Here is a 17227-nt window from a genome sequence, read left to right as displayed (position 1 = left end):
CGGCGTGATGGGGACGGCGTGAAGGGGACGGCGTGACGGGGACGGCGTGACGGGGACGGCGGGACATTGACGGTGTGACGCGGACGGTGTGGCACGGACGGCGTGACGGGGACGGCGTGACGGGGACGGCGTGACGGGGACGGCGTGACGGGGACAATGTGACTGGACGGTGTGAAGGGGACGGCGTGATGCGGACGGTGTGATGCGGACGGTGCGACGGGGATGGTGTGAAGGGGACGGTGGGACGGGGACGGCGTGACGGGGACGGCGTGACGGGGACGGTGTGAAGGGGACAGCGTGACGGGGACAGAGGGAGATTGATGATGTGACGCGGACGGTGTGACGCGGACGGTGTGACGGGGACGGTGTGACGGTGATGGCGTGACGGGGACGGTGTGACGGGGACAGTGGGACATTGACGGTGTGATGCGTACGGTGTGACGGGGACGGCGTGACGGGGACAGTGTGACGGGACCGTGTGATGGGGACGGTGTGACGCGGACGGTGTGACAGGGATGGTGTGACGCGGACGGTGTGAAGGGGACGGTGTGAAGGGGACGGTGTGAAGGGGACGGTGTGACGGGGACGGTGTGACGGGGACGGTGTGACGGGGACGGCATGATGGGGACGGTGGGACGGGGACGGCGACCTCGTGACACAGACAGTGTAATGGGGACGGCGGGACGGGGGCGACATGGACAGCATGACGCGGACGGTGTGACAGGGACGGTGTGATGGGGATGGTGTGACGGGGACAGTGTGATGGGGATGGCGTGAAGGGGACGGTGTGACAGGGACGGTGTGACAGGGACGGTGTGACGGGGACGGTGTGACAGGGACAGTGTGACGCGGACGGTGTGATGGGGATGGCGTGAAGGGGACGGCGTGACGGGGACGGTGTGACGGGGACGGTGTGACGCGGACGGTGTGACGGGGGCGGTGGGACGGTGTGATGGGGACAGTGTGACGGGGAGGGCGTGACAGGGAGGGCGTGACGGGGAGGGCGTGACGGGGACGGTGCGACGGGGATGGTGCAAAACAGATGGTGCGACGGGGACGGTGTGACACGGACAGTGCGACACAGATGGTGCGACACGGATGGTACGACACGGACGGTGTGACAGGGTGCAGGGGAAGGCGTGACGGGGACGGTGTGATGGGGACGGCGTGACGGGGACGGTGTGAAGGGGACGGCGTGATGGGGACGGTGTGACGGGCACGGTGTGAAGGGGACGGCGTGACGGGGACAGTGGGACATTGATGGTGTGATGCAGACGGTGTGACGGGGACGACGTGACGGGGACGACGTGACAGGGACAGTGTGACTGGACGGTGTGAAGGGGACGGCGTGACGGGGACGCGTGACGCGGACGGTGTGACGGGGACGGTGTGACGCGGACGGTGTGACGCGGACGGTGTGACGGGACAGTGGGATGGGTACGGTGTGACTGGACGGCGTGACGGGGATGGCGTGACGGGGACGGTGTGACTGGACGGCGTGACGGGGATGGCGTGATGGGGACAGTGTGACGGGGACGGTGTGAAGGGGACAGCGTGACGGGGACGGTGTGATGGGGACGGTGTGACGGGGACAGTGGGACATTGATGGTGTGACGCGGACGGTGTGACGGGGTGGTGTGACGGGGACAGTGGGACATTGACGGTGTGATGCGTACGGTGTGACGGGGACGGCATGACGGGGCAGTGTGACAGGGACGGTGTGAAGGGGACGGTGTGAAGGGGACGGTGTGAAGGGGACGGTGTGACGCGGACGGTGGGACGGGGACGGTGTGACGGGGACGGTGTGATGGGGACGGTGTGACGGGGACGGTGTGACGGGGACGGTGTGACGGGGACGGTGTGAAGGGGACGGCGTGACGGGGACGGTGTGACGGGGACGGTGTGACGGGGACGGTGTGACGGGGACGGCGTGATGGGGACGGCGTGATGGGGACGGCGTGACGTGGACAGTGTGACGGGACGGTGTGAGGGGGACAGCGTGATGGGGACAGTGTGACGGGGACGGTATGACGGGGACGGCGTGACGGGGACGGTGTGACGGGACGGTGTGATGGGGACGGCGTGACGTGGACAGCGTGACGGGACGGTGTGAGGGGGACGGTGTGACGGGAACGGTGGGATGGGGACGTTGTGATGGGGACGGTGTGACGGGGACAGTGTGATGCGGACAGTGTGACACGGACGGAGTGTCGGGGGCGGCGACCTCGTGACACGGACAGTGGGACTGTGTAAAGGGGATGGTGTGAAGGGGACGGTGTGACGGGGACGGTGCGACATGGACGGCGTGACGGGGAAAGTGGGACGGTGACCTCGTGACATGGACAGTGTGAAGGGGACGGTGTGACGCGGATCGTGTGAAGGGGACGGTGTGACCAGGACGGTGTGACGGGGACGGTGGGACCAGGACGGTGTGACAGGGACAGTGGGACATTGATGGTGTGACGCGGACGGTGTGACGGGGACGACGTGACGGGGACGACGTGACGGGGACGGTGTGACGGGGACGGCGTGACGGGGGCGGCGTGACGCGGGCGGCGTGACGCGGGCGGCGTGACGCGGACGGCGTGACGCGGACGGTGTGAAGGGGACGGCGTGACGGGGACGGTGTGACGGGGACGGTGTGACGGGAACGGTGGGATGGGGACGGTGTGACGGGGACAGTGTGACACGGACGGAGTGTCGGGGGCGGCAACCTCGTGACACGGACAGTGGGACTGTGTAAAGGGGATGGTGTGAAGGGGACGGTGTGACGGGGACGGTGCGACATGGACGGTGTGACGGGGAAAGTGGGACGGTGACCTCGTGACATGGACAGTGTGAAGGGGACGGTGTGACGCGGATCGTGTGAAGGGGACGGTGTGACGAGGACGGTGTGACGGGGACACCAGGACGGTGTGACAGGGACAGTGGGACATTGACGGCGTGACGGGGACGGCGTGACGCGGACGGCGTGACGCGGACGGCGTGACGCGGACGGCGTGACGCGGACGGCGTGACGCGGACGGCGTGACGCGGACGGCGTGACGCGGACGGCGTGACGCGGACGGTGTGACGCGGACGGTGTGACGGGACAGTGGGATGGGTACGGCGTGACGGGGATGGTGTGACGGGGACGGTGTGACGGGGACGGTGTGACGGGGACGGCTTGACGCCGAGTGTGAGGGGGACGGTGTGACGGGGACAGTGGGACATTGACGGTGTGATGCAGACGGTGTGACGCGGACAGTGTGACGGGGACGGTGGGACGGTGTGACGGGGACGGTGTGACAGGGACGGATGACGGGGACGGTGTGACGGGGACAGTGGGACATTGACGGTGTGACGCGGACGGTGTGACGGGGACGACGTGACGGGGAAGGTGTGACGGGGACAGTGTGACTGGACGGTGTGAAGCGGACGGCGTGACGGGGACGGCGTGACGGGGAGGGCGTGACGGGGAGGGCGTGACGGGGAGGGCGTGACGGGGAGGGCGTGACGGGGACGGCGTGACGGGGACGGCATGACGGGGACGGCGTGAGGGGGACGGTGTGAGGGAGACGGTGTGACGGGGACGGCGTGACGGGGACGGCGTGAAGGGGACGGCGTGACGGGGACGGCGTGACGGGGACGGCGTGACGGGGACGGCGTGACGGGGACGGCGTGACGGGGACGGCGTGACGGGAACGGCGTGACGGGAACGGTGGGATGGGGACGGAGTGTCGGGGGCGGCGACCTCGTGACACGGACAGTGGGACTGTGTAAAGGGGATGGTGTGAAGGGGACGGTGTGACGGGGACGGTGTGATGGGGACGGCTTGACGCGGACGGTGTGAGGGGGACGGTGTGACGGGGACAGCGTGATGGGGGCGGTGGGACGGGGACGGTGTGATGGGGACGGTGTGACGGGGACGGTGTGAAGGGGACGGTGTGAAGGGGACGGTGTGAAGGGGACGGTGGGATGGGTACGGTGTGACGGGGATGGCATGACGGGGACGGTGTGACGGGGACGGTGTGATGGGGACGGCTTGACGCGGACAGTGTGACGGGGACGGTGTGAGGGGGACGGTGTGAGGGGGACGGTGTGAGGGAGACAGTGTGACGGGGACAGCGTGATGGGGACGGTGGGACGGGGACGGTGTGACGGGGACGGCGTGATGGGGACGGTGTGACGGGGACGGTGTGACGGGGACGGCGTGATGGGGACGGCGTGATGGGGACGGCGTGACGTGGACAGTGTGACGGGACGGTGTGAGGGGGACAGCGTGATGGGGACAGTGTGACGGGGACGGTATGAAGGGGACGGCGTGACGGGGACGGTGTGACGGGACGGTGTGATGGGGACGGCGTGACGTGGACAGCGTGACGGGACGGTGTGAGGGGGACGGTGTGACGGGAACGGTGGGATGGGGACGTTGTGATGGGGACGGTGTGACGGGGACAGTGTGATGCGGACAGTGTGACACGGACGGAGTGTCGGGGGCGGCGACCTCGTGACACGGACAGTGGGACTGTGTAAAGGGGATGGTGTGAAGGGGACGGTGTGACGGGGACGGTGCGACATGGACGGCGTGACGGGGAAAGTGGGACGGTGACCTCGTGACATGGACAGTGTGAAGGGGACGGTGTGACGCGGATCGTGTGAAGGGGACGGTGTGACCAGGACGGTGTGACGGGGACGGTGGGACCAGGACGGTGTGACAGGGACAGTGGGACATTGATGGTGTGACGCGGACGGTGTGACGGGGACGACGTGACGGGGACGACGTGACGGGGACGGTGTGACGGGGACGGCGTGACGGGGGCGGCGTGACGCGGGCGGCGTGACGGGGGCGGCGTGACGCGGACGGCGTGACGCGGACGGCGTGACGGGGACGGTGTGACGGGAACGGTGGGATGGGGACGGTGTGACGGGGACAGTGTGACACGGACGGAGTGTCGGGGGCGGCAACCTCGTGACACGGACAGTGGGACTGTGTAAAGGGGATGGTGTGAAGGGGACGGTGTGACGGGGACGGTGCGACATGGACGGTGTGACGGGGAAAGTGGGACGGTGACCTCGTGACATGGACAGTGTGAAGGGGACGGTGTGACGCGGATCGTGTGAAGGGGACGGTGTGACGAGGACGGTGTGACGGGGACGGTGGGACCAGGACGGTGTGACAGGGACAGTGGGACATTGACGGTGTGACGGGGACGACGTGACGGGGACGGCGTGACGGGGACGGCGTGACGGGGACGGCGTGACGCGGACGGCGTGACGCGGACGGCGTGACGCGGACGGCGTGACGCGGACGGCGTGACGCGGACGGCGTGACGCGGACGGCGTGACGCGGACGGCGTGACGCGGACGGTGTGACGGGACAGTGGGATGGGTACGGCGTGACGGGGATGGTGTGACGGGGACGGTGTGACGGGGACGGCTTGACGCCGAGTGTGAGGGGGACGGTGTGACGGGGACAGTGGGACATTGACGGTGTGATGCAGACGGTGTGACGCGGACAGTGTGACGGGGACGGTGGGACGGTGTGACGGGGACGGTGTGACAGGGACGGATGACGGGGACGGTGTGACGGGGACAGTGGGACATTGACGGTGTGACGCGGACGGTGTGACGGGGACGACGTGACGGGGAAGGTGTGACGGGGACAGTGTGACTGGACGGTGTGAAGCGGACGGCGTGACGGGGACGGCGTGACGGGGAGGGTGTGACGGGGAGGGTGTGACGGGGACGGTGTGACGGGGACGGTGTGAGGGGGACGGTGTGAGGGAGACGGTGTGACGGGGACGGCGTGACGGGGACGGGGTGAAGGGGACGGCGTGACGGGGACGGCGTGACGGGGACGGCGTGACGGGGACGGCGTGACGGGAACGGCGTGACGGGAACGGCGTGACGGGAACGGCGTGACGGGAACGGTGGGATGGGGACGGAGTGTCGGGGGCGGCGACCTCGTGACACGGACAGTGGGACTGTGTAAAGGGGATGGTGTGAAGGGGACGGTGTGACGGGGACGGTGTGATGGGGACGGCTTGACGCGGACGGTGTGAGGGGGACGGTGTGAGGGGGACGGTGTGACGGGGACAGCGTGATGGGGGCGGTGGGACGGGGACGGTGTGATGGGGACGGTGTGACGGGGACGGTGTGACGGGGACGGTGTGAAGGGGACGGTGTGAAGGGGACGGTGTGAAGGGGACGGTGGGATGGGTACGGTGTGACGGGGATGGCGTGACGGGGACGGTGTGACGGGGACGGCTTGACGCGGACAGTGTGACGGGGACGGTGTGAGGGGGACGGTGTGAGGGAGACAGTGTGACGGGGACAGCGTGATGGGGACGGTGGGACGGGGACGGTGTGATGGGGACGGTGGGACATTGACGGTGTGATGCAGACGGTGTGACGCGGACAGTGTGACGGGGACGGTGGGACGGTGTGACGGGGACGGTGTGATGGGGACGTCGTGATGCGGACAGTGTGACGGGGATGGTGGGACGGTGTGATGGGGACGGATGATGGGGACAATGTGACGGGGACGGTGTGATGGGGACGGTGTGACGGGGACGGTGTGACGGGGACGGTGTGATGGGGACGGTGTGATGGGGACAGTGTGACGGAGACGGTGGGACGGTGTGACGGGGACGGTGTGACGGGGACGGTGTGACGGGGACGGTGTGATGGGGACGGTGTGATGGGGACAGTGTGACGGGGATGGTGGGACGGTGTGATGGGGACGGATGATGGGGACAATGTGACGGGGACGGTGTGATGGGGACGCTGTGACGGGGACAGTGGGACATTGACGGTGTGATGCAGACGGTGTGACGGGGACGGTGGGACGGTGACGGTGGGACGGTGACGGTGTGACAGGGACGGATGACGGGGACGGTGTGACGGGGACAGTGGGACATTGACGGTGTGATGCGGACGGTGTGACGGGGACGACGTGACGGGGAAGGTGTGATGGGGACAGTGTGACTGGACGGTGTGAAGCGGACGGCGTGACGGGGACGGCGTGACGGGGACGGCTTGACGCGGACGGCGTGACGGGGACGGCGTGACGGGGACGGCGTGACGGGGACGGCGTGACGGGGACGGTGTGAGGGAGACGGTGTGACGGGGACGGTGGGACGGGGACGGTGTGAAGGGGACGGTGTGGCGCGGACGGTGTGACGGGTACGGTGGGACGGCGTGACGGGGACGGCGTGACGGGAACGGTGGGATGGGGACGTTGTGATGGGGACGGTGTGATGGGGACGGTGTGACGGGGACGGTGTGACACGGACGGAGTGTCGGGGGCGGCGACCTCGTGACACGGACAGTGGGACTGTGTAAAGGGGATGGTGTGAAGGGGACGGTGTGACGGGGACGGTGTGATGGGGACGGCTTGATGCGGACGGTGTGAGGGGGACGGTGTGAGGGGGACGGTGTGAGGGGGACGGTGTGACGGGGGCGGTGGGACGGGGACGGTGTGATGGGGACGGTGTGACGGGGACGGTGTGACGGGGACGGTGTGATGGGGACGGCTTGACGCGGACAGTGTGACGGGGACGGTGTGAGGGGGACGGTGTGATGCAGACGGTGTGACGCGGACAGTGTGACGGGGACGGTGTGATGGGGACGGCGTGACGCGGACAGTGTGACGGGGATGGTGGGACGGTGTGATGGGGACGGATGATGGGGACAATGTGACGGGGACGGTGTGATGGGGACGGTGTGACGGGGACGGTGTGACGGAGACGGTGGGACGGTGTGACGGGGACGGTGTGACGGGGACGGTGTGATGGGGACGGTGTGATGGGGACAGTGTGACGGGGATGGTGGGACGGTGTGATGGGGACGGATGATGGGGACAATGTGACGGGGACGGTGTGATGGGGACGGTGTGACGGGGACAGTGGGACATTGACGGTGTGATGCAGACGGTGTGACGCGGACAGTGTGACGGGGACGGTGGGACGGTGTGATGGGGACGGTGTGACAGGGACGGATGACGGGGACGGTGTGACGGGGACAGTGGGACATTGACGGTGTGACGCGGACGGTGTGACAGGGACGACGTGACGGGGAAGGTGTGATGGGGACAGTGTGACTGGACGGTGTGAAGCGGACGGCGTGACGGGGACGGCGTGACGGGGACGGCTTGATGCGGACGGTGTGACGGGGACGGCGTGACGGGGATGGCGTGAGGGAGACGGCGTGACGGGGACGGCGGGACGGGGACGGCGTGACGGGGACGGCGTGACAGGGACGGTGTGACGGGGACGGTGTGACGGGAACGGTGGGATGGGGACGTTGTGATGGGGACGGTGTGACGCGGACGGTGTGACACGGACGGAGTGTCGGGGGCGGCGACCTCGTGACACGGACAGTGGGACTGTGTAAAGGGGATGGTGTGAAGGGGACGGTGTGACGGGGACGGTGCGACATGGACGGCGTGACGGGGAAAGTGGGACGGTGACCTCGTGACATGGACAGTGTGAAGGGGACGGTGTGACGTGGATCGTGTGAAGGGGACGGTGTGACCAGGACGGTGTGACGGGGACGGTGGGACCAGGACGGTGTGACAGGGACAGTGGGACATTGATGGTGTGACGCGGACGGTGTGACGGGGACGACGTGACGGGGACGACGTGATGGGGAAGGAGTGACGGGGACGGCGTGACGCGGACGGCGTGACGGGGACGGCGTGACAGGGACGGTGTGAAGGGGATGGCGTGATGGGGACGGTGTGACGGGGACGGTGTGACGGGAACGGTGTGACGGGAACGGTGGGATGGGGACGTTGTGACGGGGACGGTGTGACGGGGACAGTGTGACGCGGATAGTGTGACACGGACGGAGTGTCGGGGGCGGCGACCTCGTGACACGGACAGTGGGACTGTGTAAAGGGGATGGTGTGAAGGGGATGGTGTGACGGGGACGGTGCGACATGGACGGCGTGACGGGGAAAGTGGGACGGTGACCTCGTGACATGGACAGTGTGAAGGGGACGGTGTGACGCGGATCGTGTGAAGGGGACGGTGTGACCAGGACGGTGTGACGGGGACGGTGGGACCAGGACGGTGTGACGGGGACAGTGGGACATTGATGGTGTGACGCGGACGGTGTGACGGGGACGTGACGGGGACGACGTGACGGGGAAGGCGTGACGGGGACGGCGTGACGCGGACGGCGTGACGGGGACGGCGTGACGGGGACGGCGTGACGGGGACGGCGTGACGGGGACGGTGTGATGGGGACGGCTTGACGCGGACGGTGTGACGGGGACGGTGTGAGGGGGACGGTGTGACGGGGACGACGTGACGGGGACGACGTGATGGGGAAGGTGTGACGGGGACAGCGTGACGGGGGCGGCGTGACGCGGACGGCGTGATAGGGACGGTGTGAAGGGGATGGCGTGACGGGGACGGTGTGACGGGGACGGCTTGACGCGGACAGTGTGACAGGGACGGTGTGACGGGGACGGTGTGAGGGGGACGGTGTGAGGGGGACGGTGTGACGGGGACGGTGTGACGGGGACAGTGTGACGGGGACAGTGTGACGGGGACAGTGTGACGGGGACAGTGTGACGGGGACGGTGGGACGGTGTGACGGGGACGGTGTGACGGGGACGGCATGACGCGGACGGTGTGACAGGGACGGCGTGACGCGGACGGTGTGACGGGGACGGTTTGACGCGGACGGCGTGACGGGGATGGCGTGACGGGAACGGATGATGGGGACAGTGTGACGGGGACGGTGTGATGGGGACGGTGTGATGGGGACGGTGTGACGGGAACGGTGGGACGGGGACGGTGTGACGCGGATAGTGTGACACAGACGGTGTGATGGGGGCGGTGACCTCGTGACACGGACAGTGGGACTGTGTAAAGGGGACGATGTGAAGGGGATGGCGACCTCGTGACATGGACGGTGGGACTGTGTAAAGGGGATGGTGTGAAGGGGACGGTGTGACGGGGACGGTGCGACGTGGATGGCGTGACGGGGACGGTGGGACGGTGACCTCGTGACATGGACAGTGTGAAGGGGACGGTGTGACGGGGACGGTGGGACCAGGACGGTGTGACGGGGACAGTGGGACATTGACGGTGTGACGCGGACGGTGTGACGCGGATGGTGTGAAGTGGACGGTGTGATGGGGACGGTGTGAAGGGGACAGTGTGACAGGGATGGCGTGACGCGGACAGTGTGACGGGGCCGGCGACGGCGTGACTGATACGGCGTGACGGGGCCGGCGACGGCGTGACGCGGACGGTATGATGGGGACGGTGGGACGGGGTGAAGTGGACGGTGTGACGGGGACACTGCGACATGAACAATGGAACGGCGTGACGGGGACGGTGTGACGGGGACAGTGGGACATTGACGGTGTGACACGGACGGTGTGAAGGGGACTGCGTGACGGGGACGGCGTGACGGGGACGGCGTGACGGGGACGGCGTGACGGGGACGGCGTGACGGGGACGGCGTGACGGGGACGGCGTGACGGGGACGGCGTGACGGGGACGGCGTGACGGGGACGGCGTGACGGGGACGGCGTGACGGGGACGGCGTGACGGGGACGGCGTGACGGGGACGGTGTGAGGGAGACAGTGTGACGGGGAAAGCGTGATGGGGACGGTGTGATGGGGATGGTGTGAAGGGGACGGTGTGAAGGGGACGGTGTGAAGGGGACGGCGTGAAGGGGACGGTGTGAAGTGGACGGTGTGACGCGGACAGTGTGACGGGGATGGTGGGACGGTGTGATGGGGACGGATGATGGGGACAGATGATGGGGACAATGTGACGGGGACGGTGTGACGGGGACGGTGTGACAGGGACGGTGTGATGGGGACGGTGTGACGGGGACAGTGGGACATTGACGGTGTGATGCGGACGGTGTGACGGGGACGGTGTGAAGTGGACGGTGTGACGCAGACAGTGTGACGCGGACAGTGTGACGGGGACGGTGTGACGGACGGATGACGGGGACGGTGTGACGGGGACAGTGGGACATTGACGGTGTGACGCGGACGGTGTGACGCGGACGGTGTGACAGGGACGACGTGACGGGGAAGGTGTGATGGGGACAGTGTGACTGGATGGTGTGAAGGGGACGGGGACGGCGTGACGGGGACGGTGTGAAGTGGACGGCGTGACGCGGACAGTGTGACGGGGACGGTGGGACAGTGTGACGGGGACGGTGTGACGGGGACAGTGGGACATTGACGGTGTGACGCGGACGGTGTGACAGGGACGACGTGACGGGGAAGGTGTGATGGGGACAGTGTGACTGGACGGTGTGAAGGGGACGGGGACGGCGTGACGGGGACGGCGTGAGGGGGACGGCGTGAGGGGGACGGCGTGAGGGGGACGGCGTGAGGGGGACGGTGTGAGGGGGACGGTGTGACGGGGACGGTGTGAAGGGGACGGTGTGACGCGGACGGTGTGACGGGGACGGTGGGACGGTGTGACAGGGATGGTGTGACAGGGACGGATGACGGGGACGGTGTGACGGGGACAGTGGGACATTGACGGTGTGACGCGGACGGTGTGACGGGGACGACGTGACGGGGAAGGTGTGATGGGGACAGTGTGACTGGACGGTGTGACGGGGACGGCGACGGTGTGATGGGGACGGCTTGACGCGGACGGTGTGACGGGGACGGTGTGAGGGGGACGGTGTGAGGGGGACGGTGTGAGGGGGACGGTGTGAGGGAGACGGTGTGGCGGGGACGGCGTGACGGGGACGGTGTGACGGGGACGGTGTGAAGGGGACGGTGTGAAGTGGACGGTGTGACGCGGACAGTGTGACGGGTACGGTGGGACGGTGTGACGGGGACGGCGTGACGGGGACGGCGTGACGGGGACGGATGATGGGGACAGTGTGATGGGGACGGTGTGACGGGGACGGTGTGACGGGAACAGTGGGATGGGGACGTTGTGATGGGGACAGTGTGATGCGGACAGTGTGACACGGACGGAGTGTCGGGGGCGGCGACCTCGTGACACGGACAGTGGGACTGTGTAAAGGGGACGGTGTGACGGGGACGGTGCGACGTGGACGGCGTGACGGGGAAAGTGGGACGGTGACCTCGTGACATGGACAGTGTGAAGGGGACGGTGTGACGCGGATCGTGTGAAGGGGACGGTGTGACCAGGACGGTGTGACGGGGACAGTGGGACATTGATGGTGTGACGGGGACGGCGTGACGGGGAAGGTGTGACAGGGACGGTGTGAAGGGGACGGCGTGACGGGGACGGTGTGACGGGGACGGCTTGACGCGGACGGTGTGACGGGGACGGTGTGAGGGGGACGGTGTGACGGGGACGGTGTGAAGGGGACGGTGTGAAGGGGACGGTGTGACGGGGACGGTGTGACGGGGACGGCGTGACGGGGACGGCGTGACGGGGACGGCGTGACGGGGACGGCGTGACGGGGACGGCGTGAGGGGGACGGTGTGACGGGGCGGTGTGACGCGGACAGTGTGACGGGGACGGTGGGACGGTGTGACGGGGACGGCGTGACGGGGATGGTGTGACGGGGACGGTGTGAGGGGGATGGTGTGAGGGGGATGGTGTGAGGGGGACGGTGTGACAGGGACGGTTTGACGCGGACGGCGTGACGGGGACGGCGTGACGGGGACGGTGTGACGGGGACGGTGTGATGGGGATAGTGTGACACGGACGGTGTGACGGGAACGGTGTGACGCGGATAGTGTGACACGGACGGTGTGACGGGGGCGGTGACCTCGTGACACGGACAGTGGGACTGTGTAAAGGGGACGATGTGACGGGGACGGTGCGACGTGGATGGTGTGAAGGGGACGGTGGGACGGGGACGGTGCGACATGGACGGCGTGACGGGGAAAGTGGGACGGTGACCTCGTGACATGGACAGTGTGAAGGGGACGGTGTGATGCGGATCGTGTGAAGGGGATGGTGTGACGGGGATGGTGGGACCAGGACGGTGTGACGGGGACAGTGGGACGCGGACGGTGTGACGCGGACGGTGTGACGCGGACGGTGTGACGCGGATGGTGTGAAGTGGACGGTGTGATGGGGACGGCGTGAAGGGGACGGTGTGACAGGGATGGCGTGACGTGGACAGTGTGACGGGGCCGGCGACGGTGTGACGGGGACGGTGTGACGGGGCCGGCGACGGCGTGATGCGGACAGTATGATGGGGACGGTGGGACGGGGACACTGCGACACGGACCATGTAACGGCGTGACGCGGACGGCGTGACGCGGACGGTGTGACGGGGACGGTGCGACGGGGACGGTGCGACGCGGGCGGCGTGACGCGGACGGCCTGACGCGGACGGTGTGACGTGGACGGCGTGACGTGGACGGCGACGGCGTGACGCGGACGGTGTGACACGGATGGTGTGACGGGGACGGTGCGACGCGGGCGGCGTGACGCGGACGGCCTGACGCGGACGGCATGACGTGGACGGTGTGACGTGGACGGCGTGACGTGGACGGCGACGGCGTGACGCGGACGGTGTGACACGGATGGTGTGACGGGGACGGTGTGACAGGGTGAAGGGGACGGTGTGACGGGGACGGTGTGATGGTGATGGTGTGAAGGGGAAGGCCATTCAGCCCCTCGAGCCTGCTCCTCCATTCAATCAGATCGTAGCTGATCTGTACCGAAACCCCATTTACACACTTTGCTCGGTCTCTCCAGATACTGGGAGCGTTGTGAGTGCAGGCTGGAGTTACACTCACCTTGCTCTTCCCCATTCGCCACTGAGAATTGCAATCATCAAAGAGTTTCAGCAGCAGCATGCACCTCCCCTTCCAGTCCTCCGCAATGTTTTGATTCTTCAGGAGCATCTTGTACCTAAAGACACAAAAACATTCACCAACTTCCTTCAATCGTTGTCATGGTTTTACCCTGTGGCACCCGGAGCCTGTGTCCCAGGCAGGAACAACCTGGGTGCATACTGACAGCTGTCAATCAAACTTACTCCTCCCAAATCAGCGCTGCCCTGTGCGCTCCTGGGACAGGCAGCCACTTACTGGTTAAATGCAACAACAACCTGTACTTATATAGTGCCTTTAACCTAGTAAAACGTCCCAATGCGTTTCACAGGAGCGATTATCAAACAAAATTTGACACCGAGCCACATAAAGAGATATTAGGAGAGGTGACCAAAAGCTTGGTCAAAGAGGTAGGTTTTAAGGAGCGTCTTAAAGGAGAGAGAGGCGGAGAGGTTTAGGGAGGGAATTCCAGAGCTTAGGGCCCAGGCAGCTGAAGGCACGGTCGCCAATGGTGGAGCGACTAAAATCGGGTATGCTCAAGAGGCCAGAATTGGAGGAGCGCAGAGATCTCAGAGAGTTGTAGGGCAACAGGGGGTTACAGAGATAGGGAGGGGCGAGGCCAAAGAGGGATTTGAAAGCAAGGATGAGAATTTTAAAATTGAGGCTTTGCTTAACCGGGAGCCAATGTAGGTCAGCGAGCACAGGGGTGATGGGTGAACGGGACTTGGTGCGAGTTAGGACACGGGCAGCAGAGTTTTGGATGACCTCTAGTTTACGTAGGGTGGAATGTGGGAGGCCAGCCAGGAGTGTGTTGGAATAGTCAAGTCTAGAGGTAACAAGGGTGAGGGTTTCAGCAGCGGATGAGCTGAGGCAGGTGCGGAGATGGACGATGTTACGGAGGTGCCGTAAGGGGTCTTGGCGATGGAGCGTATAACTGGTCTGAAGCTCATCTCAGAATCAAATATGAAACCAAGGTTGCGAACAGTCTGGTTCAGCCTCAGACAGATGCTAGGGAGAGAGATGGAGTCGGTGGCTGGGGAACGGACTTTGTTTGGGACCATCTTCAAGATATTTAATTAGAGGAAAACAATGGCTTCGGTCTTCCCAGTATTTAATTGGAGAAAATTTCTGCTCATCCAGAACTGGTGACAACTTAGAGACCGTGGAGGGGTCGAGAGATGTGGTGGTGAGGTAGAGCTGGGTGACGTCAGCGTACGTGTGGAAACTGATTTCGGATGATGTCGCCAAGGGGCAACATGTAGATGAGAAATCGGAGGGGGGCCGAGGATCGATCCTTGGGTGACTCCAGAGGTAACGATGCGGGAGTGGGAAGAGAAGCCGTTGCAGGTGATTCTCTGGTTACGATTAGATAGATAAGAATGGAACCAGGCGAGTGCCGTCCCACCCAGCTGGGCAACGGTGGAGAGGCGTTGGAAAAGGATGGAGTGGTCAAAGGCTGCAGACAGGTCAAGAAGGACGAGGAAGACCACACTTCTGGCCGAGACGTACTGGGTGACCTCCCTCCATATCCGCGTCATTTGTGACTTTGATAAGGGCTGTTTCAGTGCCGTGGCAGGGGTGGAAACCCGATTGGAGGGATTCAAGCACGGAGTTGCGGGAAAGATGGGCACGGATTTGGGAGGCGACGGCACGTTCAAGGACTTTGGAGAGGAAAGGGAGGTTGGCGATGGGGCGGGACTAATTGGATAGCTCTTTGAAAGAGCCGGCACTGGCACGCTGGGCCGAATGGCCTCCCATTGTGGAGTATGATTCCAACGTTCAGTGTGAAACCCTGTCCAAACCCTTCGCTTCGATCTTTTGGCAATGACCTTCAATTTATTGCCTGGAATCTGATGGTTTCCATCTGAGGATCCAGTGGGAATAAGGAGCGGGGATTCTGACTATAAAATGTCCAGAATTCTGTGGAAACATAGAAAACCTGTGCCAGAGGTGCTGGAGGGAGAGGCACACCGTCCCTCTTCAGAACAATAGGAGCAATAGATACTCCAGGAAGGCACAGATCAGATAGTGTTCACAGGGTACAATAGGTGGTCCCTGATGGAATTTCAGGGACTTGGAGTCGATAATATGGGATGGAATTACAGGGGCGATCAGGGCAGTCAGCACAGGTTTATATCCGTATTTATCCCATTCCCTTTTGAAAGTTTTTATTGAATCTGTTTCCACCGCCCTTTCAGGCAGCGCATTCCAGATCACAACAACTCGCTGCGTAAAAACATTATCTGGTTACCGACCCTCCTGCCAGTGGAAAGTTTCTCCATATTTATCCATCAAACCGTCTTCCCGATTCTCCGTGTCCCCCATTCTCCGTGTCCCCCCATTCTCCGTGTCCCCCCATTCTCCGTGTCCCCCCATTCTCCGTGTCCCCCATTCACCGTGTCCCCCCATTCTCTGTCCCCCCATTCTCCGTGTCCCCCCATTCTCCGTGTCCCCCCCATTCACCGTGTCCCCCATTCTCCGTGTCCCCCCATTCACCGTGTCCCCCATTCTCCGTGTCCCCCCATTCTCCGTGTCCCCCCATTCTCCGTGTCCCCCCATTCTCCGTGTCCCCCATTCTCCGTGTCCCCCCATTCTCCGTGTCCCCCCCATTCTCCGTGTCCCCCCATTCTCCGTGTCCCCCATTCTCCGTGTCCCCCCATTCACCGTGTCCCCCATTCTCCGTGTCCCCCCATTCTCCGTGTCCCCCCATTCTCCGTGTCCCCCCATTCTCCGTGTCCCCCCCATTCTCCGTGTCCCCCCCATTCTCCGTGTCCCCCCATTCTCCGTGTCCCCCCCATTCTCCGTGTCCCCCCCATTCTCCGTGTCCCCCCCATTCTCCGTGTCCCCCCCATTCTCCGTGTCCCCCCCATTCTCCGTGTCCCCCCCATTCTCCGTGTCCCCCCCATTCTCCGTGTCCCCCCATTCTCCGTGTCCCCCCATTCTCCGTGTCCCCCCATTCTCCGTGTCCCCCCCATTCTCCGTGTCCCCCCCATTCTCCGTGTCCCCCCCATTCTCCGTGTCCCCCCCATTCTCCGTGTCCCCCCATTCTCCGTGTCCCCCCCATTCTCCGTGTCCCCCCATTCTCCGTGTCCCCCCCATTCTCCGTGTCCCCCCCCATTCTCCGTGTCCCCCCCATTCTCCGTGTCCCCCCCTATCCATTTCCTCTCCACCCTCCTACTGCCTGGCCATTGAAAGAGGATTTGAAGATATAAAGTGAGTTGTTTAAAAGGTTTTGTTGTTAAATGGAGATCGCGAGACACAGGAGCATCCAACCCCACCTGAGGTAAAACTCCTGGAATGGGCGCCGGACTGGGAATCCTGCCCGTCGAATCTTCACCGTTTCCAGCATTCCCGAGTAACGCAGCTGGGTCAGGACCACGCCCTCATCAAACTGCTCCGGCATCTGGGAATGACAAAGGCAGATTGTTCATTCTCGTCACTGTGCTCGTGTCTCTCCTCCTCCTCTCCTGATTCTGGAGACTAGC

At 65.0% G+C, this 17227-nt stretch overlaps 1 protein-coding gene across 1 annotated transcript in view; it reads right to left on the bottom strand.

Annotated features, from left to right (window-relative positions):
• Window positions 1–17221, bottom strand: part of LOC147120733 (unconventional myosin-X-like) — a 79106-nt gene extending 61885 nt beyond the window's left edge. The window contains exons 1-2 of the mRNA XM_085984246.1: window positions 17021–17221; window positions 13707–13821 (exon numbers count right to left, since the gene is read on the bottom strand). Of these exons, the coding sequence (XP_085840372.1) occupies window positions 13707–13821; window positions 17021–17145 (240 nt within the window). The 5' untranslated portion in view covers window positions 17146–17221. The remainder of the gene's footprint in view (window positions 1–13706; window positions 13822–17020) is intronic.
• Window positions 17222–17227: the final 6 nt, after the last annotated feature.

Source organism: Somniosus microcephalus, chromosome 4 (assembly GCF_052327205.1).
Source record: "Somniosus microcephalus isolate GS21.2 chromosome 4, FLI_Smic_1.0, whole genome shotgun sequence".
Lineage (NCBI taxonomy): Eukaryota > Metazoa > Chordata > Chondrichthyes > Squaliformes > Somniosidae > Somniosus > Somniosus microcephalus.
Note: the sequence above shows the minus strand (reverse complement) of the source record. Positions and strands in the feature narration are given on the sequence as shown.